Raw genomic sequence first — 23721 nt, forward strand, 5'->3', positions numbered from 1 at the left:
ATCAAGGCGCGATCGGGGATAGTGTTGTGGTCCAGCGGATTCCCGGATCTCCCATGTGCCCGGTTGCATGCGTTGAGGAGTATTTGGCGCGGAGGGCGGCATCATGGGGAGGGACCTTGCTGAGGCATGCAGATGCCACCCCACTGACGAAGTTTCAGTTCCAGCGGGTGCTTGCAATGGCAATTTCGGCCGCGGGCCTGAACCCGGGCGAGTTTGGGACTCATTCCTTCCGGATAGGGGCTGCTACAGAGGCTACAGCCAGGGGTCTGAGTGTGGAAAAAGTGAAACAGTTGGGGCGTTGGTCCTCGAATTGTTACAAAAGGTATGTGCGGTTGCACATGTTGTGAAGCTGATATCATGTACTCACGCTTCTTGTTTTTTGTTTGGTTACAGTTTCGCAAACCTACGAGGCGGGGCGGACTGTGCAGTCGGCCCGACACCTGGGAACCAGCGGTCAGAAATCACCGGCTGAGGAAAAAGTGGTGTGGGTCGTGGGCCACTCATACGTGAGGCGTGCCGGGGACGTATTCAAAGCAGGTGACATGATTCACACAGCTGGGGAATACGGGTACAGGGTGACCTTCTACGGAAGGGGCGGGCTCTGTATTGACCAGTTTCAACTTTTTCTTGAGGGTTTGTTAGGGCGGACAAGGTCACCGCCATCTATAATCATAGTACATCTTGGGGGCAATGATTTGGTGACCGCTGGTAGACGACTACTCCTCGAAGCGATACTATCCACAGTAAGTTGGTTGGCGAGGAGGGTTCCAGGGTGCACGATTGCATGGTCCCATATGATTCCCCGAAAGGTGTGGCGGGGGGCTAATTCAGTGTCTGCTATAAATCATTCTGTGAAAAAGATTAATAACAAGCTTGGTAGACTGTTCCGCACCAATACATTGCATTCGATTCCTCATGGTTGTATCAGGGGGGACAATATGTATCTAGAGGATGGGGTCCATTTGTCCCGGGTGGGGAATTCTTTACTCATAGGAGACCTCGTAGCCTGGTTAAGGAGTTTCCAACATGACCTTTAGGTAGGAGTTTTGTGGGGGGGTCCGGATAGCCGGTCAACTATCCGGCCTGTGGCGGTAAGGTCATGATCGGTGAGCAGTCATTGGAAGATCCCTAGGGGGGGGCGTCACCCATTACGGATGGGAGCGCCCGGGGGGAGGTGGCCATTGGCCCCTCAACGGGGAGGCGGTCCCTTCTAAGGACGGGACGCCTAAAGGAAAGGGAAGGCGGTCAAGGCCCCTCCCTGGATAGGAGGGGCTACGGGCCCCTCCTGGGAATTTCCCGGGGCCAGGACATCTGCGACGGCAGATGTGGTAAGTTGTGTAAGGTGGGGAGGGGGGTCTACGCTACCTTCTAGACACCTCACACGAGTCCTCGGACGACCACGTACATGGCGTTGAGTTAACAGGGGCCCCCGTCAAGACAAGGGAAATTGGTATGGCACACGAGGTGCAGTCCTCTGTGCGGCCGCCCCTCACAAGTGAGGGGGGAGTTCTGGTTTAGGGATCTGACACCGGTTACGACCTTGCCATTGGCCCTTAACGTTAGGATGTACAATTTCAATTTGAAATGCATTTTGTAAGGATGTTAGTATCGGCTAGGAGAACCTTTGTATTAGATATATGTTAAGGTTAGCCAAACATCGTAATGTGGATATGAAATTGTACATGATATGAAACTGTTATTTTAATGTTTTGATTTTGTTTCATATTTTAATAAATACGGCCGGGAAGGGTAACTCCCTTCCCGCCTTCCAAAAGTTCAAGAACTGTTTCCGGTTTCCCAATTCTTGGGGATTGTGTTGAGAGGGGGTGGCGGGTATCTCAGCCATATGGAAAGGGGTGACCAATCGGTCCCCCCGAACGTATGGTGGAGTACCCCGATCCCCCCGGGAAGCCATTTTGGGCGGGAGGCGCGTCTCGGCTGGTATGCCAGAAGCGGCGTAGCCGGGGCGCGCTTTTTCCCGCCCAAGAGTGGGTTGTCCTAGACACCGAAGCCGTCCGCCACGCCCAGGGAGGCGGGAGGAGGCGGGTTCACGCCCGCCCAGAGAAGAATAAAAGGAGCCACAAGCCAAGGAAGCATCCTCTTGTTCCTGTGCTCTGAAGCTGCACCTCCTCGCTGCACGTGAGCTCGAGACGGAACGAAGAGCCATTTTTGGAACCCACCCACCATCCCCTGAAGACAGCAAGTTGTCGTGGTATAAAGTTCGTTTTTTACGTAGTAGTTTTTTCTTACAGGTTGTTTCTGAATAAAGTTTATGATTCGGTTGCAATAAAGTGGATAACTCTGTGCGGTATGCTTTATTAAAGACTTTAATCAGAGTGATTAGTAATGTTTTAGATGTTTTTTAGGTTGAGACGTGATCTGTTTTGAGTAGGAATGTCTCTTGCTTTTTAGTCATTAGTCTTGTCGTATTTATTTTTTGGTCGGGCGGTAAGGTCATGATCGGTGAGCAGTCATTGGAAGATCCCTAGGGGGGGGCGTCACCCATTACGGATGGGAGCGCCCGGGGGGGAGGTGGCCATTGGCCCCTCAACGGGGAGGCGGTCCCTTCTAAGGACGGGACGCCTAAAGGAAAGGGAAGGCGGTCAAGGACCCTCCCTGGATAGGAGGGGCTACGGGCCCCTCCTGGGAATTTCCCGGGGCCAGGACATCTGCGACGGCAGATGTGGTAAGTTGTGTAAGGTGGGGAGGGGGGTCTACGCTACCTTCTAGACACCTCACACGAGTCCTCGGACGACCACGTACATGGCGTCGAGTTAACAGGGGCCCCCGTCAAGACAAGGGAAATTGGTATGGCACACGAGGTGCAGTCCTCTGTGCGGCCGCCCCTCACAAGTGAGGGGGGAGTTCTGGTTTAGGGATCTGACACCGGTTACGACCTTGCCGTTGGCCCTTAACGTTAGGATGTACAATTTCAATTTGAAATGCATTTTGTAAGGATGTTAGTATCGGCTAGGAGAACCTTTGTATTAGATATATGTTAAGGTTAGTCAAACATCGTAATGTGGATATGAAATTGTACATGATATGAAACTGTTATTTTAATGTTTTGATTTTGTTTCATATTTTAATAAATACGGCCGGGAAGGGTAACTCCCTTCCCGCCTTCCAAAAGTTCAAGAACTGTTTCCGGTTTCCCAATTCTTGGGGATTGTGTTGAGAGGGGGTGGCGGGTATCTCAGCCATATTGCCACTAGTACCTTTTAAATGTGACAAAGTTCCAAAGCAGAAGCTGGTGCTGTGGAAAACAAGCGATGCGTTACTCCTGAGACCATGGGAGGCGTTGGCCACAGCCTCGCTGCAGCAGCGGCCATGTTGCGAATAATCCGGTCTATATGGGGAGCAAGGTGATGACTTGTATGGATTCCGGTGCGTAGGTTCCGTAGGAAGTTTGTTCTCGCAAAGGCACGATGCGATGATCTATAGGGGCTGCGACGATCTCAAGGGCGACGATGCATGATCCAGCGGCGATCTTCCTCTCACAGCTCCTCGATGTGATGACTCTGCGACGATGTTCGCAGCGACGTGATGCGGTCCGCAAGCGGTGTGGCGATCTCGCAACAATGGTAATCTTCCTGCAAATGAAGGATGCGACGTCTCCGGCAGCGGCAACAGGCGCTGCGACGATCTCGGCCTTCGTAGCGACGGGAATTTCCTCGCACTGTCGGGGATGCGCTCCGCAAGCGAGCGATGCGATAACTTTTCTGTAGCAAAGTCTCGCAAATCTTGGTTTCCAGCTTCCCAGCACAGGTACAACTTCCAGAGGAACCACAACTGGCCCAAGCACTCTAGAAAGGACAAAGCTCTCTCAGCAGAGCTCAGGGAAGTTGGGGGTGTAGTCCTTTTGTTCCTGGGACTTCAAAACAGGGAGACAGCTCACAACAGGCCCTTGGAGATTCCTTCAAGTAAGGGGACAAAGCAACAACAAAGTCCTTCCCCTCTCCTAGGCAGCAAAGCAACTGTAGGTCAGACCAGCATCACACAGCAGGGCAGTCCGTCTTCTTCAGTGTTCCAGCTTTCTCCTTGGCAGAGGTTCCTTCTTGTTTCCGGTATGATCTAATTTTCTGTAGTCAGGGGTCCTGTACTTATACCCCTAAAAGTCTTTGATCCCTTTGTGCAGGAGGGCTCTGAGCCCGGTCTGACCCAGTTCTGGGTGTTCCTTGAGCACTTTGTTTTCCTGGCCTCTCCCTTCCTTTCAGAGAGAGGGACAGGGCACTCAGCCACCCAGCAGGAGGTGGAGCCAGTATTGTGGAAGGCAGACACAGCCCTATTCAGGCCCAGGTGCTACCCCCTCCACCAATCTAGATGCAGATGGAGCTATTCAGCCCAGAGATGGCCCACTCAGACTCTGGGAGCCACCCAGCCCCTGTCATTCACAAACCAGACAGTCAATTCACAAACGGGCCAAGGCACACAGAAAGGTCAAACAAGAGAACAGCAACTTTCTAAAAGTGCTGTTCTCAAACACAGGATTTAAAAACTACTTTTCCTTAAAAGATGTGTTATTAAATTCTGAGTTCAGGGATACCAGACTTTTATGTCCTATCTTGCTCCTATGGGAAGATATGCTGGTAGCCACTGTAGCCAGCATTCACCATGATAGCCTTTGGGGCAAGATAGCCTTACAATAGTGAAAAACGAAAATGGCTGTAATTCACTACCAGAGCATGACACCTGCACAAGTACATGCTCTGCCTTTCACATACACTGCACCTTGCCCAAGGGGGTACCTTGGGCCTTCCACAGGGGTGACCAATGTGTACAGGAAGGGAAGGGTTAGAACTGGCCAGTAGGGACACTGACAGGAGGACATGACAGTTCACAGACTGCACACAGGCACTGCGTTGGCAGGCCTGAGACACCATTTCAGGGCTACTCATGTGGGTGGCACAATCAGTGCTGCAGGCCCACTAGTAGCATTTGTGATCACCAGCCCTGGCGCACTCAGTGCACTTTACTAGGGACTTCTTGGTGACACAAATATGTCAATCATGGATAACGAATCATAATAACAATTCACACAGGGAACACTTGCACTTTGACACTGAACAGCAGTGGCAAAGCGCCCAAAGCATCTAAACCAGCAAAACAAAATCCAGCACAGCATCAACAATACAGGAGGCAGAGTCAAAAAGATAGGGGAAACCACGCCAAAAGATGCCAGGTCTAACACATGTCCCCTCTATCTGAAAGTGGGGAGAACTACCCACCCTCTTCGGAGTTCTTTTCACTAAGGCGGAAAAATCTGGACAGACCATCAGCGTTGGCGTGTTCTGTACTAGGGCGGTGTTCCACTGTAAAATCCATTCCCTGTAGAGAGATGGACCACCTCAACAGTTTTAGGTTCTCACCGTTCATCTGCATTAACCATCTGAGGGGTCTGTGGTTTGACTGAACACAGAAGTGAGTCCCAAACAGGTAGGGCCTCAGCTTCTTCAGAGCCCAGACCACAGCAAAAGCTTCCCTTCCAATTGCACTCCACCTCTGTACCCTGGGGAGTAGCCTCCAGCTAATGAAAGCTACAGGTTGGTCCCAGCCCTCGTCAGTGATCTGTGAGAGTACTGGTCCCACCCCATTCTCTGAAGCATCTGTCTGCACAATGAACTCACTGGAGAAGTCAGGTGCCTTGAGCACCGGCGCTGTGCACATGGCAGTCTTCAAGGCATCGAAAGCATTTTGTCAGGCTTCGGTCCAATTTACTTTCTTGGGCTGCTTCTTGGAAGTCATCTCTGTCTAGGGGGCAACGAGGGTGCCATATCCCTTGACAAACCGTATGTAATACCCGGTGAGACCTAAAAAGACTCTCACCTCTGTATGGGTCTTGGGGTGCTCCCAAGTCAGAATGGTATCAGTCTTTACCTGTAGGGGCGCCACCTGGCCACTCCCTACCTGGTGTCCCAAGTACACCACAGATCCCTGCCCTATCTAGCACTTGCTGGCCTTGGGAGTGAGGCCTGCCCTTTCCAGAGCCTTCAACACTTCACAGAGGTGTTGCAAGTGTTCTTCTCACGTGGATCTGAACACATCAATGTCATCCAGGTATGCTGCGCTGAATTCCTCCAGCCGGGTCAATACCTGGTTAACCAGTCTCTAGAACGTGGCAGGGGCATTCGTCAACCCAAAGGGCATGACTCTGAACTGGAAGTGCCCCTCTGGTGTTGAGAATGCAGACCTCTCTTTGGCCCCATCAGGTAAGGCAATCTGCTAGTACCCAGAAGTTAAATCAAACGTATTGAGGTACTGGGCAGCTCCCAACCGATCCACAAGCTCATCAGCTCTGGGGATGGGGTGTGCGTCAGTCTTTGTGACTGCATTGAGCCCACGTTAGTCCACACAAAACCGTAGTTCTGGAGTGGCACCAGGCGCAGCAGCTTTTGGTACTAAGACCACTGGGCTAGCCCTGGGGCTGCTGGAGGGCTTAATCACCCCTAGCGCCAACATCTTGGAAACTTCTTCCTTGATGCTGGCCCTGACCTTGTCAGCTACTCTGTAAAAATGTTGTTTCACGGGTAAACTATCTCCAGTGTCCACATCATGGACGCACCAGTTGATGATACCTGGGGTCAGGGATAACAGGGGGGCAAACTGACCCAACACTTGGCGACAGTCCCTCTGCTGTTTTGGGGTCAGGGTGGGCGAGAGGACCACACCATCCACTGACCCGTCTTGCTCCTTGGCTGCCAGGAGGTCAGGAAGAGGGTCACTTTCCCCTTCCATTCCAGCATCTGTAGCCATGAGCATTGTCACTTCAGACCTCTCAAAATGGGGTTGGAGGCGGTTCACATGCAAGACTCTCAGGGGCTGCCTGGGAGTCTTCAAGTTAATCAGGTAGGTTACTTCACTCTTGCGTTCCACCACCTCATATGGCCAAGTCCACTTGTCTTGGAGCACACAAGGCTCCACTGACGCCATCACCCACACTTTCTGCCCAGGTTGGAATTCGACCAGAGTGGTATTCTGGTCATACCATCTTGTCATTTCTTCCTGGCTAGCTTCTAGGTTCTCCTGAGCGAGCTTCCTGAAGCGTTGTGTCTGGTTACGGATGGCCAGCACATTACTGAACACATCCTGGGTGGCTTTCCCACAGGAGTTCTCCCACCCCTCCTTCACAAGAGTGAGAGGTCCTCCAACAGGGTGGCCATAGAGGAGTTCAAAGGGACTGAACCCTAAGGACTTCTGAGGCACCTCCCTGGAGGAGAACAATAGGCATGGTAACAAGACGTCCCACTTCTGTCTCATGGGCTCCACTAGGCCCATAATCATACCTTTCAGGGTGCGGTAGAACCTTTCAACCAACCCATTTCCTTGAAGGTGGTAAGGAGTGGTGAACTTATAAGTTACCCCACACTCCTCCCACAGAGACTTCATGTATCTAGAGATGAAGTTGGTAGCCCAGTCGGAGACCACCTCTCTGGGGAGCCCTACAGGGGAAAAGATCCCCATCAATGCACGGCCCACCACTGGTGCTGTGATTGTCCTGAGAGGGACTACTCCGGGTACTGGGTGGCATGGTCCACCACGACCAGGACAAACCTGTTGCCTAAGGCTGTCTTGGGGTCCAGGGGCCCCACGATGTTGATGCCCATCCGCTTGAAAGGGGCGCTCACCACAGGAAAGGGTTGGAGGGGTGCCTTGCACTTCCCTCCGCTCTTGCCACTGGCCTGACATGTTCGGCAAGATCTACAAAATGTCCCCACGTCCATCCTCATCTGGGGCCAGTGGAAGTGGGTGACAAGCCTGTGTAGATTCTTGTCTTGCCCCAGATGTCCTGCGAGAGGCACGTCATGAGCCAGACCCATTAGGAAGTTCCTGAAGCGCTCGGGTACCACCAGCACAAGGGCTGCACCGGGCTCAGCAAACTTAGGCTCACTATAAAGCAAATCATCTTCCCAGTAAATGAAATGATCCTAGGACCCTAGGCTGCTGCCTGGTCTGCGGCCTGTTGCCGCATACCAACCATAGAAGCGCACTCCTTGTGCGCCTTGCAGAACTCCTCCCTGGAGGGGCCACCTTCTTGCTGCCAATGGGTCAGCTCAGGCAGTTCCCCCAGTTCAGCCACTTGTTCCCCGGTAGGCTCCAGGGCATCCCCCTCAGGTTCTGTTCCTCCTAGGCAGTGGGAACCACGGGGGCGGGTTTCCCGTGCCCCATGCCTCCTCTGTTCCTGGCAGGTCTCTGGGCCACTGTTTCAGGCTCCAGCTCTGCTGAATCACCCCTACTGGCTGCCATAGCACGCGTGGTCACACAGATCCAAGCAGGCAAACCTAAAATCTCCAGATGAGTTCGGTGCTCTACATCCTTCCATGGAGAACTCTCCAGGTCATTACCTAGCAGACAGTCTACAGGCAAGGCATCACTGACAACAACTTCCAAGAGACCAGAGACTCCTCCCCACTGAAAGGGAACACGCGCCACTTTGCAGAGGCGCACTGAGCTATCAGCTGCAACTACCAGGCGGAGTACATTGGAGATACACTGCTCTTCAGACACCCACTGACATCTCACGGATATCACGCTGGCTCCTGTGTCTCTCAGATCCTCTATCTCCCTCCCATTGATGGCCACCTTCTGCCCGTATTTCTTAGTGTTAGGGGGCAGTAAGGTTTCTTGGACCACCTCTTGGCCTCCTAAAGAGACAAGGGTCATAACTGCTAGCTCCTCCCATCCACTGGAAATCAAATCCCCTCTCAAAGCTATACTTGCTAACCCTGGGGTGGGAGCACCAGTGGGTGCTGGGTTTTTCTTGGGACACCTGGATGAAAAGTGGCCCACCTCGTTGCAGTGATAGCATGCAGAGGGACCTTGGTTATCCCTTCTGCCCCTAGGGGGCCATGGCTGTCTAGGTATGGGGGGTTGGGACTCCTTTGCCTGGGAACTATTTTGGGCCCCTTGAGAGAACTCCTTTTGGTTACCCTTGTCCCCCCACTCTTCTGCTGGGGACCCTGCCCACCTTTGGCTGTGGTACCCACAATTCCTCTGTGTACCCTGGTACTTGTCCAGCGGTCCACCTCCTTAGCAAGATCAATGGGGTCTGTCAACTTGTGGTCTAAATGATGCTGGCGCAGCTCTGGAACACAAAGACTACTCAAGTGCTCCCAACTGATTAAATGCAATAACCCCTTAAAATCAGTTACCTTGCTGCCCTTCATCCAACCTTCCAGTGCCCGGGAGTACACATTCACACACTCCATCCTAGTCTCAGACTCTCTCTTCTTGGAGTTTCTAAACTGCAGTCTGTACTGATCTGGAGTAAGTCCATACCGGAGACATAGGGCCTCCTTCATATTGGGCAGGTCATGGCACCTGCTAACTCGAAGGGCTTTAGAGCACTCATCCCAGAAGCCTCAAAATGTTTCCACAGGCCCGCCTCCCAATGCTGTTCAGGCACACCATTCATTTTTAATGCAATTTCATAAGAAGTAAACCAGGCATAGATATCCTCACTCCTATTATAATTCTCTACCAGGTCTTTGGGATATATACTTTACCCCCTGCACTGGCTGTGCGCTGCCACCATTTGAACTGGAATCCACCTGCTTGGCCTTGATATCCAGTTCCCTCATGCTCAACGCATGAGCCAAAAGCAATTTCTTTTCCTCCAGGGCACGGGATTTTTACTCTACTCCGCCGCCCTTTCTCTTTCCGCTCTTTTTCTTTCTTTTTCCATTTCCATTTTTAATTTCAGGACCTCCAAGTCATGGTCCCTTGCTCTCTGATTTTCTTGTAACTCTTCTTGAGTGAAGCCCCTACTGGAATGGTTGCTGCCAGGCCTTGAGCCTGGTCTGCTCACAGGCAGATCTGTGGGTTGGAAACCACTCCCTCCATTTGTATGATTTCCCTCTTGGGCCTCCCAATAGGCCTTCAAGATTTTCTGCAATTCCTCCTTCCGGTAGCCGCTCTTGAAGGGGCACTCAAATTGGTCGCAGAATTGTCTAAGCTGTGCAACTTTGTAGGAATACAAATCCTCAATGCAAAATTCCAATTCTGCCTCTTCCACACTGGGTACTTTCCCACTCACAGACACGATGCTTAGAAGAGTTACTCAAAAATAGAATCAAAAATCAAAATGCAGTATGCGGTGGCGTAGTGGTCTGCACTCACTAGTGATGTACACCAATCACTGTGGGTCTAGTACAAATACAAGTTTGAATCCCACCGCTGACCAACAATGTTAGAACTGGGGGTCTCTAGTTGGCAGAGGTAGGTACCACTGTCCAAATAGGGATCTTTCCTTCTAGTCAGGGTAAGGAGGAAACACTCTTAGATAACCTCCGCTCACCCCCTGGTAGCTTGGCACAAGCAGTCAGGTCTATCAAAAGGCAATGTGTAAAGTATTTGTACCAACACTCACAGTAACACAGTGAAAACACCACATACTGACTCCACAACAGTTTAGAAAAATAAAGGTATTTAATCTAAACTACACAAGACCAAAACGACAAATTTCCAACATACACAGTTCAAGAATATGGTTGCAAAAAGAGTTCTTAAAGTTGCGATAAAAATTATCCACAGTTGCGTGAAAAGTTCACGGTTGCGTCACGTTTTGCCAACAGTACCTTTTAAATGCGACAAAGTTCCAAAGCAGAAGCTGATGCGGTGGAAAACAAGCAATGCGTTGCTCCTGAGACCATGGGGAGGCGTTGGCAACAGCCTGCTGCAGCAGCGGGTGTGTTGCGACGAATCCAGTCTGTATGGGGAGGAAGGCGATGACTTGTATGGATTCCGGTGAGTAGGTTCCGTAGGAAGTTTGTTCTCAAAGAGGCAGGATGCGATGATCTGTAGGGGCTGCGACGATCTCTGGGGCGACGATGCGTGATCCAGCGGCGATCTTCCTCTTGCAGCTCCTCGATGCGATAGCTCTGCGACGATGTTCGCAGCGACGTGACGCGGTCTGCAAGCAAGCGGTGCGGCTATCTCACCCAGCGATGACAGGCGCTGCGACAATGCTCGCAGCGATGGCAATCTTCCCACAAATGAAGGCAGCAAAGCAACTGCAGGTCAGACCTGCATCAAACAGCAGGGCAGTCCTTCTTCTTCAGTGTTCCAGCTTTCTCCTTGACAGAGGTTCCTTCTTGTTTCCAGGATGATCTAATTTTCTGTAGTCAGGGGTCCTGTACTTATACCCCTAAAAGTCTTTGATCCCTTTGTGCAGGAGGGCTCTGAGCCCGGTCTGACCCAGTTCTGGGTGTTCCTTGAGCACTTTGTTTTCCTGGCCTCTCCCTTCCTTTCAGAGAGAGGGGCAGGGTCGTCAGCCGCCCAACAGGAGGTGGAGCCAGCATTGTGGAAGGCAGACACAGCCCTATTCAGGCCCAGCTGCTACCCCCTCCCACCAATCTAGATGCAGATGGAGCTATTCAGCCCAGAGATGGCCCACTCAGACTCTGGGAGCCACCCAGCTCCTGTCATTCACAAACCAGACAGTCAATTCACAAAGGGGCCAAGGCACACAGAAAGGTCAGACAAGAGAACAGCAACTTTCTGAAAGTGCTGTTCTCAAACACAGGATTTAAAAACAACCTTTCCTTAAAAGATGTGTTATTAAATTCTGAGTTCAGGGATACCAGACTTTTATGTCCTATCTTGCTCCTATGGGAAGATATGCTGGTAGCCATTGTAGCCAGCATTCCCAATGATAGCCTATGGGGCAAGATAGCCTTGCAATAGTGAAAAACGAAAATGGCTGTATTTCACTACCAGAGTATGACACCTGCACAAGTACATGTTCTGCCTTTCACATACACTGCACCTTGCCCAAGGGGGTACCTTGGGCCTTCCATAGGGGTGAACAATGTGTACAGAAAGGTAAGGGTTAGGCCTGGCCAGTGGGGACACTGACAGGAGGACATGGCATTTCACAGACTGCACACAGGCACTGCGTTGGCAGGCCTGAGACACCATTTCAGGGCTACTCATGTGGGTGGCACAATCAGTGCTGCAGGCCCACTAGTAGCATTTGTTATCACCAGCCCCGGCACACTCAGTGCACTTTACTAGGGACTTCTTGGTGACACAAATATGTCAATCATGCATAACCAATCATAATAACAATTTACACTGGGAGCACTTGCACTTTGACACTGAACGGCAATGGCAAAGCGCCCAAAGCATCTAAACCAGCAAAACGAAATCCAGCACAGCATCAAAAATACAGGAAGGCAGAGGCAAAAAGATAGAGAAAACCACGCCAAAAGATGCCACGTCTAACAACAGTGTTTTATATCACTGGCTCCTACGAGAATATTTTTCAGTGCTTGGTTATTCCTAAACAGAGCTTCACAAACTCCCAGTCCTGTCACCTTCTTAATGTATTTGCAGTTCTCGCACTGGGCCACTTTGTAGTACTTGCCACTTGTTTGTTGTAGACCAGTCAAGGACTGCTACTGTCTGGGGCAACTTCTTAAGAGGCTACTGGTGCCTGTGCTTAATTGTGGAGCTAGTGACTGATCAAGATAGCAGTGCTTCCATGAGAAGGCTGCTACCTGATCAGGGAGACTACTACCTAATGAGCAAACTACTTCTTTATCAAGGAATATTATCTGATCAGAGATCTATGGCAATATTGTGAGGGGGGCTGCAGTCTCATGCCTGATTAAGGCTCTTCTTCGTTATCTAAGAATTCTAGTTAACCAGGGATCTTCGGCATGATGGTGAGATTTCTTCTCCCTTATTTTCTGAGTAAGGGGCGACTTTGTTATAAAGGAATACTGACTGTTCAGGAATCTGTGGCATGATGATGTGGACTTGGTCATTTTTCTTACTTCTTGATTCAGGGACTACTTCATCATCAAGGAATATTATCATTAGCATGGATCTTGGATCTATGGAATGATAATGTGGGGTCTTCTGTCTTACTGTCTGATTAAGGCACTGCTATATTATCGAGGCATACTGTTTTATCATGCACATATGGCGTGATTGTGTGAAGTGGGTTATTATCCTTACTTCCTGATTCAGGGACTACTTCATCATCAAGGAATATTATCTGAGCACGGATCGGGGATCTATGGCATTATGGTGTGGGTCTGTGGCTTTACTGCCTAAGATACAAATTCATGTTTTAAGGAATGCTAACTGATCAGCCATCTATGACATGATGGTGTGGACCACATGACTTCCTGCCTGTTGGAGGCACAACCTCTTGATCAAGGATTACTATCTGATCAGAGATGTAAGTTATGATGGTTAGGAGTCAACTGCCTTATAGAATAGGATTAATGCCGACGCTGCCTGGATTTGCTTCACTTCCTGATGGGGAGGACACAGGACAATCATCTGTTGGTGGGTTAAGTAATGAAGGCTGTGCAGCTGACTGATTTGGGTACCACTTCTTGATGCTGGAGCTGTCTCGTGGAGGGCTTACTCCTGGGAGTGGCAGTTACATATTGTGGAGTGTAGGGAGGACTACAGTCTGGTGTATCTCGTGTACCTTTTGTTTCATCTGGTGGAACTTTCCCCACAAGGCAGTGGATCCCCCTGCCCTGCAGGACATCACTTTCCTGAATAGGTTTAACCCCGATGCTGCAGCTTACCTGTCCCTCTGGCTATTGTGCCTAACATATGAGGTAGATCAATGTATGTGTGTGAGAATCGCACTTGTTTATGAAAATTTGACTGAGCATTCTGGTATGTGTGCTATGTCAGATTAATGCCTGCTAGCATTCATATAAATCTGGAAGTGCCTAGCCCCTGATAGCTGCTAGGACTCGGATATGCATCAACAAGGAGAGGTATTCCATTAAAACATTTTAATCATGTGATATAGGGATTCAGAAAAGCAAATTCAATATGCATTCATTTTTGCAGTTCATTTCACTTTGTATCAATAAAACAGAAATTACATATAACATTTACAACCACAATATATTTCAATACATGACCCAATGCTTTCCGGAACCTAGTGTTCCTTCGTCAGGGGTTCTGTTGAGAAACAAAAGAAAATAAAGGGAACGTATTATATTGATGCCATTGTTTCTTTCTCTTACAAAAAAGACGTTTAAATTGACTCAACTAATTTCTTAATGAATATTAATATGCAATATGCATCTCCTTGTTGATGCATGTCAGAATCCTAGCAGCTATCAGGGGCTAGGCCACTTCCAGATAACATATGAGGTAGGCCAGCCTCACTACTCTAAGGCATTAGTCTACCCATCCTGGAATGCTGACTCATTGAGTAATAACTGCAGTAATCTACCATTACTATGTTGCCACTACTTCGTATTATCTTTACTACACAGCTTTTACTTAGCATTAACTATTACTACGCATGTTTAAACTTAGAATGCCGTTACTTCGCAAATACAAAAACATTGCAGGCTATCCACATTGTTGTTTGGAAAAGGAGGCGCTTCCGTTTCCAAACAACAACGTGCACCTCGCAGGAATCATTTGAAGAGAGGAATAACGCTTGAAGGTGAAGAGATGGATAACGAGGAGAGAGAGGTAAGTGGAGTTGTGTTGCTTTTAGGGTCATGCAGGGGATAGACCATTAGGTTGTAGTGTTGTGTTTGTGTAGTGTAGAGTAGTGTATTTTGAATTAGGGTAGTGTCTGGGGTCGTGAAGGGTAGTGTTTGAGAGTAGGGACAGGTCTGTGGGTCGGGGAAGAGATGTGCAGGGTGTAGTGTTTTAGGGTTTAGGGTAGTGTTGTGGTGTAGGGTAGTCTTTTAGGGTTTAGGGTAGTGTTGTGGGGCATGAAGGGTAGTGTTTGGGAGTAGGGAGTGGACTTGGAGAAGGGGGGTCGGTCAGGGGATAGTGCTTTAGGGTAGTGCTGTGGGTTTTGTGTAGTGTAGGGTAGTGTTTTAGGGTTTAGGGTAGTGTCGGGGAGTGCTGGGTAGTGTTTGAGAGTGGAAAGCGGACATGGGGAAGAGGGGGTCATGCAGGGGGTAGTGATTTAGGGTTTAGGATCCTGCTGTGGGGTTTGTGTAGTGTAGGGTAGTGTTTTAGGGTTAAGGGTAATGTCGGGGGGGTTGTGGAGGGTTTTGTTTGAGTGTAGGGACCGGATTGTGGGAAGGGGAAAGGACGTGCAGGGGTTAGTGATTTAGGGTTTAGCGTAGTGGTGTAGTGTTTGTGTAGTGTAGGGTAGTTTTTTAGGGTTTAGGGTAGTGTCAGGGGGTTGTGCAGGGTAGTGTTAGTAAGTAGAGTGCGGACTTTTGGAAGGTGGAAGGTCGTTTAAGGGGTAGTGTTACAGTGTTTAGGGTAGTGTAGTGGTGTTTGAGTAGTGTAGGGTATTGTAGTGTTTGAGGGTTTGGGTAGTGTAGTGAATTTATAGGATAATACGAATGTGTACAAATAGTGTAAGGTGATACAATTAAGTGTTCAGAGATATTGTTTGATCAACATAGACATTTTCACTCATTTTTAAATATATATTTTCGCTTTATGTTCGATTATGGAACTAAAAAAAAAATATTAAAATAATTAATAAAAAAATAAATACAGTTTTATTTTCGGAGAAATAATGTATTTAAAGGGTGAAGGCCATTATAAAATAGAGCAATGACTGAAATACGTGAGTTTTTAAAAACAAAAAAACAGGTATTTATTTAATTCATGAATTTAGATTAAATAGCCGTTTTTTTAAATACTCCCCCACCCTAATCCCCTATTTCCATGTCATCACGTACCAGGGGATAAGTAACTATTACAATTAATTTATAGTTTTAACGAAATAAAAAATTGTTGAAGTGGTATGCGTTGTATTTAAATGCGGAATAAAAGCACTTTAAGAACACGTATATGCATTTGCTTTGTAAATGCATGCGGTTAAAACTTGCGAAATATTGGTGATCGCTAAATCAAAACCGCGAAGTAAAAACGTGCGTACTATTGTTTTGCGAAGTAACAATATATATTCGATAACTGCTGCATGTGAGGGAAGATAAATGCATACAGCACTAATTATCCTCCATTAGGTTGTAGCCTCTCCTTCAGTAGGCAACTAAACCTCCCATCTCTGGGATTAAAAGACTGAAGACTGTTGCACCAGGATTCTCCCTATATCAGTTGGAATCCAAACCCATTTTCTGTATTTCACCTAGTGCTCCTAATAAACTGGCTGAAACAAATAGCACTCTATAAAAATCTAAATATATACAATAGTTTCACTGTTTTTTGGGCTCTGTCTTGACACCATCACTTTAGTTCAATTAACAAGCTTGGTGTATCTATGTATGCATGTTTTAGTTTCTTTCTGTAGCACAAACCTAGCCAAAAGACGGCAGAACACTGTACATGGGCAAAATCATGCATAACGTCAACAAGTAATAGGAGAGAGGTAGCTGAGTTGTGGATGGTAATGCATTCTGATGTAGTGTTCTTTAAAGAGGCGAGTCTTCAACTCTTTCCTAAATTTGAGCAGGTTGAGGAGGTCCCGATGATAGAGGCATGTTGTTAGATCACAGATTTCATTTGACGTCATCGTCCAGAAAACATTAAAAAAATGTTTTTGTTTTTTCTTCAGTTTCCCAGGTTTTCACATATCTGCCGAACATTTAGAGGCATGGGGTAAGTGTTGTTCGCAGTTGCTTGTCACTGTGGGTAGCTGGATGTCCCCTTTCTGATGAATTGCAGTGGGAGTTGCATTTGTGTCCATGCGTAGTTGTCTTCCTGGCACACAGGAAATAAAACTGAGGTTGAGTAATGTGAAAGAATGGGCATTAAAATAATTTCATTTATCAAGTGTTGAATTTTTTCGGCTGTGAATCAATGGTGTTTACAAGGGTTTTTAATTAATGCAATACTTTAAAGCATAAATCGATTTGTAAAATGTAAATGACCTAGAATATAACAAACTTAAGAAATACAAAATGTATCACTTACATACAAGTATATGGTATAGAATCGCATGTCTGCACACATATTACAAAATGAAAAGTTCTCCATGAGGATAGTGACAGCAACAAGTATTGCATTCTCACTTCGGAGAGAAATCTAATATTTCTTGTTAAGACACTGTTGGGTTGTCATTTTCTTGGTTTTATTGGGGGAGGGGGAGTTTAGTCTTTGGTCTGGAACGAAAGGTATAAATACCTCTGGTCTTTGTTGCTGATGCTGGCCATGATGCTATGGGCCAGATGTACGAATCATTTTTGAAGTAGCAAACAGTCCGATTCATAGAATGGGGCTGATTGCAACCTCAACAATGCTTTTTTTAGTGTACAAACCTCAAATTGCAGTTCGGTAACAAGTTTGATATTTAGAAATGGCGTGTTTAGGGCGTCGTTTGCAAATACCTAATGGTAGTGCTATGTTTTGCAATTGACTTCTGGTTGCAAAACATTAATATTATACCACTTCTTCAAAGGAGGTGGTAACCCATTTGCAAATTAAACATATTTTTGGAGCTCAGTGGTCCCAAGAACCACTGCCGACTCGTATAAATTAAAACTTAAACGTTTCATGTTTGTTTTTTAAATAAATCCTGATTAAGGCAAACTGGCTGCCTTAAAAAAAAAAGCAATCACAGACATAGTGGTCTGCTGACACCAGCAGGCCACCATACCTGTCATTGCTGTGATCCTAGTGGGTCACAAGTTGCGAACTACCTCATTAATATTCATGAGGTATGTCAATTTGCACACATCTCATAATTGCTATGTTAAAAATATTAGCCAGATGTACAAAAAGTAGAAATTGTGATTTCCAAAACGTGATTATTATCGAATGGCAATTAAGAAATCGCAATTCCTTATGTAACAAAATTTACAACTTTTAAGTAGCAATTCCTAGTGGGTCCTAAATCGACCTACCTCCTAAATATTACTGAGGTAGGTCGCAGTTTGTGACCCATTAGGAATTGCAGCCATCACAGGGATGGCGGCCTGCTGAGGTCAGAAGACTACTATGTCTGTGATTGTTTTAATTTCCTTTTTAAATGCTGCCCATTTTCCTTAAAGGAAAATGGGATGCATTTAAAAAGAAAAAAAAGTTAGAAGTTTCATTTTTAAAGAGTAGGAAGTGGTCCGTGGGACCACAGTCGGCTCTTACAAATATTTTTTCAACATTTTAAAAGGGGGAAGGGGTCCCAATGGGGAGGCCCAAACCACACCCCTTCCATATACTGAATCAGAAATGCAAATTGCAATTTGGTAACAACTTATCTAAAAGCATTCTGTACATTTGAAACACATTTTTCTGGTCGCAAAAGGCTCAATTCTGTGAATTGGGCCACTTGTGACCGGGAAACTTTCTTAGCACATTTGGCCCCAAATCTTTAGTACATTAGAAATTGTGATTTCCGAATTGCGATTCAGTAAGAATCGCAATTTGGAAAAAGCAGCTCTTATTTTCTGTACATCTTGCACAAAATGCCAATGTCCTCTTTGCTATTTCCGCATGTAAAATGACACAGTTTGGTAATCTATTAAGCGCAGGATTAAATCCTTTACACTCCAATGTATTGAATTTAAAGAGTGCTTTGGTTTTAACAAAGTTTTTACCCTATGAAGTCTTGCCAAACAGAGTTGTTGCTGAGTGTGGCAGCGCAGAAACCTTTCTAAAAATATTTTGATGCATTGTTGCATGTTTTCTGAATGGCTTTGGGTGTGGAACTGAAAACTCTGTCACTGCATAGGTGTGCTTCACATTGATACGTTAATAGTTCTTTGTACAATGAGAACTGATCGGTCCTGTGGGGTCCAAGTCACTAGAAAAGCCATCAATGCCTCCTTGCGTAGTAAACCTACTCATTATTTAGATTTAGCAATGTTGTCTACCAACGTCCTATAAATATGTGTGGTTTTCCTGTGAATGTTCGCTTATAGATGTATGCTATTTTCAAACATTTTGGGCCTGATTCACAAAGGTAAACTTACACTGATATTCCCAAAGGGATTTCCGAGTAATGTCTTTATGAATGCGAAGTCTCTGCACATAAACAAATCTATCTTTTATAGATCTTATTATGTACGGATATAAATCTTTTTATGTGCAGTGTCTCCGCCCTCGTAAAGATACTACTCGTAAATCCCTTTGTGAATAGCAAACAATTATAAACTTACACAACAGTGTAAGTTTACCTTTGCAAATCAGGCCCTATGTGCGTACATCGGTTTTTCCTAACGTGCATGGAATTTTGCATCTCTGAAAAACTGCACATTGGGTTGTGGCATTTACTGGCAACCCTGCTAAGTACCATGCTGAGTCAGCGATGTGGTGAAAGTAAGGTAAGTGGCTTTCTTTAAATTTTTTTTAATTTTCCCTCGTTGCCATCTGTTCACTCCCCTGCCCTACTGCTCTTACCTGCACGGGCTGCTCCTGTATTTCAGTGCTTATATTCGCATTTCCGTACTGAAATGCATTAGTCGCGCAATGAGAGCTTCTCTCTGCATTTGTCCAGTATTGGTCAAGGTGGTTGGGGCAGCACTGTTTATTTATTATCTGCACTGAGTGACACTCTGCTGCTGTCACGTGCCCTGGGAGTGGCTGAGTTCGAGCAGAGGTGAGATTGTTTCAAATACAACAGTATCTTGAAATACTGACTGGGGCTTAGCCACTCAGAAACTAAAGCATCAAGAGGATAAGCAGCTGGGATAGGCTAGTAACCTATCATATGCATTTCCGGAGTATTGTAGCTGTTGTAAAGCAGTTTCTAGACAATTATAGTCATTGGAAGGGGTCATTTCGCAGATGTATCTACTTTGTACTTGCTATAAAGTGTCACTCAATATGCCACACACATAAGCACCGTCAAGACATTCAAATGTCACACATAAGCAAACTGAAATCTTAGCAGCTATGCATTAGTGATATTTTGATGACACCATTGCAAAATGATTTCTTCACATGGCAGCATTTTTTCATGTGAAACAGAACTCCCCCTATACACTTTCTGTACTACTTATACATAGATCATTATGGTGTGCGAAAGCCTTTACAAATGTTTGTCAATATATTAATAAAGTTACGAATCAATGAGGGGTAACATCCTTTTTTTTAGCAGATCACCCACTTTGGGGCCGATTCCGATTCGGGAAAAACCGCTCCGAATAGCCGTTCGGAGCGTTTTTCCCGTACGAATCGTACCCTGCAATGTCCCCCGTACGTACGACGAAGTACAATTCGTACAAGGAGCCGTACTCCGTACGAGTCGTACAGAGAACGTATGACTCTAATCTCCGTACGATTCTCCCGCGGAACCTGCTGTATGCGACATCTGTACGGTTCGCCGCTGGTTTTTACGACCCAGCAAGTATGATACGTGTCGGGTACGCACCGTACGACCCTTTTTCTATGGGAGCTGAAAACAGCCGTAAAAGCAGAGTACATGCCGAAACAGGTACGAACGGCCCCCCCAGGTACGGTGCGTACCCCCCATGATCACAGGGGTAAGGTGCGTACCCCTGCGATCATGGGGTGTACGAGCCGTACCCCATGTACGTGTACCCATCGTACATGGGGTACAGCTCGTACACCCCATGATCGCAGGGGTACGCACCTTACCCCTGCGATCATGGGGTGTACAGACCGTACGGTGTGTATGTGTTTGTGTGCTTTTCCGTACGACTCGCCCTTACCTGACGTGGACCTTACCAATCGCGTCCTCATACCCCGGTCCGGATAGTACTCATCGGGTCGTACGGCATGTGTACTAGTCGTACGGCATGTGCACGAGTCGTACGGTTCACGGTTTCAGCCTTGCAATACATACGGATCGCGACGATTCGGGCGGATCCACGGAATACGGACGGGTACGATTCGTACGGAGAGGGCTCCAGATACAAATCGTACGGACGATTTTTTTCCCGAATCTGAATCGACCCCTAAGTGTCACTTATGGCTGCAGCAAAATTTGCGTACATAGTGAATTTTTTGCAGTCCTGGGCTAAAATGTATCCTCTCTGCTATTGGGGAGCAGGATTGCTTTGTGTAGTCAGCAAATAGACATTTTCAATTTAGTCTCATTTAAAAAAATACAGTGATTTCTTTACATTTTTTATAATGAATGACCATGTTCACAATGGCATACAAAGAAATACTATTCTGCAGCACTTGTTTTAGGTTCACTTCACGCTGGGGTACGAGTACGAGTGATCAGCGAAACACCTCGGGCAATAATCCACAGAAAATGTAGAGGTAAAATCACTACTGCCTGATAACAAGAGAAGAAGGGAACAACATGCAACGGCTCAGCACTACAGTTTACCTAGTGCATTCTGTCTCTGCATATAAGCCAATGTACAGGAGCAGCTAAAAGGGAGATGGTATTTCATTTAATGTACCCCTGCTGGAAATTCTAAGCAGAAAGCAAAAAGAAAAAAAAGTATAATTCTTTACCTTAAACTAGGCCCACCCAGGCCCTCATCCTGTCCAGACTGGACTACGGCAATGCCCTCTATTTAGGAGCGCCCAAAAAAGTCATCTCCAAGCTACAGGTCATTCAGAACTGGGCCTCAAGGCTGCTCACTGACACCCCGGCCCAGTGCTCAGCAAAACCAGCCCTGCACTAGCTCCCTGTCCTTCAGAGACTAAACTTCAAAACCCTCCGCATAGCACATAAATCCTTGAACAACCACGGCCCTCTAATCAGCAGGGATATCATCACCCCTACAGAACCACCAGGCCACTTCGCTCCAATGATCTTCACCTTGCTACCATACCCAGCATAAAAAAGGCCAGAAGCGGAGGCAGGCTCTTCTCACTCAACGCTTCCAAACTATGGAATGCACTCCCATTACACCTTCGGAGAGAACCTGACCATCTGAAATTGCGCAAACAACTGAAAACCTGTCTGTTCATATAGACACTCTTCTCCGTAGTTCCCCTCGTATCCACTTAGCGCTGGGACGCCCCCGGGTAGCCATGCGCTCTACAAATGCCAAATACAATACATTACAATACAATACAATTTCTGTTGTCCCCAGAACCAACATCCAATTCTGGTTTGACAAAAAAAGTGTGCGCAATGGGGCAAACTCAACATGGCATTGCTCAGCAAATAACTCTACCTTCTGGGAAACCGGTGGTGTGTTCACAGAAGGCGATGTGATTCCTGCCAGGCAGGTGGGCATCTCTCAATGTGGTGCGAGTTCTCTGTCAGGAGCGCTGAGGCTATGGTCTCTACTGATTTGTCAGGTTGCAGGGCGGTTTGCCAGGCTTTAAATTAACCTATTAATTTCCTATTCGTCAAAGCTCAAGCAACGTGCCCATTACTTCTACAAACCCCTCTAATGCCAACCAACGGAACCTCTGCCAGTGTAACCTTTTGGTACACACCTGTGAAAAGCCATGCCTCATAGATGATATGTTGCACACATCCTAATTCAAATATTCAGAGTAGCATACATTTGCTTCTTTGGACCATATTTCAACCTACTCAGCTCTAAAAGCAGCCAGCTGTCTTCAACATTACCTAGAACTGCACAGTGGAAATGGGTGCACTGTGTTGTCAGCACTGCTGCGCACCCTCATTGAATGTGTATCTACAGACAATGGGCCAGATTCACAGAAGTAATCTGAGACAAAATCCTAAACTTACTACTTTGGGTATTCACAGAAGGCATTTAGTAGTAGTAAAGTTAGGATTTTGTCTTAAGTCTGTCTGTCTTAAGACAAAATCCTAACTTTACTACTACTAAATGCCTTCTGTGAATACAAAAAGTAGTTAGTTTAGTATTCTGTCTCAGATTAGTTATGTGAATAGGCTCCTTGGACAGTTTGGCCACTGGCAACAAAGGCACAAACTCTCAGATTTGTTGTCTGCCCTGGTGAGTATGGATACATTTTAACCCACTGTTCCCTCTTTTGCTTTGAGAAAAATGGACCTGCTTTTGATGAGGAGATAGAACCCCTCAGTGGGATACACGCAGAAAGTCAACCCTTTGTATGGTAGTAGCCGAAGGTCATTGGGATCCTCTGCTTCACATTTCAAAGTGCGCCCTTCGGGTGCACCGTCTGTACCCCACTTCCATGTGGCACATAATTAATGCGCTGCCCGCCCCAATCCCTATATGCACTTTGTGTTGTAAATATACAAATAAGGTGCACCAGTGGGTGAAAAAAAATCTGGATCTGGCGGAAAGATAAAACTGAATACGTTTGCATGTTCGTTTATTCGGCACCAGACTATGTTTGTTAACCTCTGCGATGCTCTTGACGGCTCCCTGCCGTCATGAGTCACGGTGGCCGTGTGCTGATGACGGCCGGGAGCCGTCATGACTACGCCCGCGATCGGAATGTTCAGCACTGTGGCGGAATTCGCGCCTCAGTGATGAGGTTAAAAATTGCAAAGACAGCATGGAAAGCATGCAGCTCCCTTTAATGTTCCAGAAACTTGTTGTCATTGTTACACAAACCGCACAGAACCTACTGTTTTATAATTATTCTCTCACCAGCTACATATTTTAAAAGCATTGTGATATAAAGTTTAAGGAACAAATATCTAGGTTGAGCGAAGACACTGGTTGTGGGCAGGAGAAAACATATGACATCTACGTCATGCGTGTCCCGCAGGAAGCCACAAATAGAGGGCGTGCGTGTTTCTGTGACCATCATTAGATAGTGTTGTGTACTGAGCGCCAAACCAGTATTTTCGTTTCTAAGGAATAGATAGCTGTGGCGAGGGCTGTGCCCGCCAGCCCCAGGAGTAATTTCACATTACTTCAGGCTCCTTCAAGGGCATCTACTAGCACATTGTTCAGTCCACTCCTCGCCCCTATCTTCGGCATTTAATTAGCTGCAATTTTACATGGAACGGAGTAGAAATGA

The 23721-nt window shown here is 46.9% G+C and overlaps 1 protein-coding gene across 1 annotated transcript in view; it reads left to right on the top strand.

The window, feature by feature from the left end:
- The window catches only part of FAAH (fatty acid amide hydrolase), a 430791-nt gene that overhangs the window by 353818 nt on the left and 53252 nt on the right, over positions 1-23721 (top strand). Inside the window, exon 12 of the mRNA XM_086952348.1 lies at positions 16478-16521. Within this exon, the coding sequence (XP_086808474.1) occupies positions 16478-16521 (44 nt within the window). The remainder of the gene's footprint in view (positions 1-16477; positions 16522-23721) is intronic.

This window comes from Lissotriton vulgaris, chromosome 1_1, assembly GCF_964263255.1.
Source record: "Lissotriton vulgaris chromosome 1_1, aLisVul1.2, whole genome shotgun sequence".
Classification (NCBI taxonomy): domain Eukaryota; kingdom Metazoa; phylum Chordata; class Amphibia; order Caudata; family Salamandridae; genus Lissotriton; species Lissotriton vulgaris.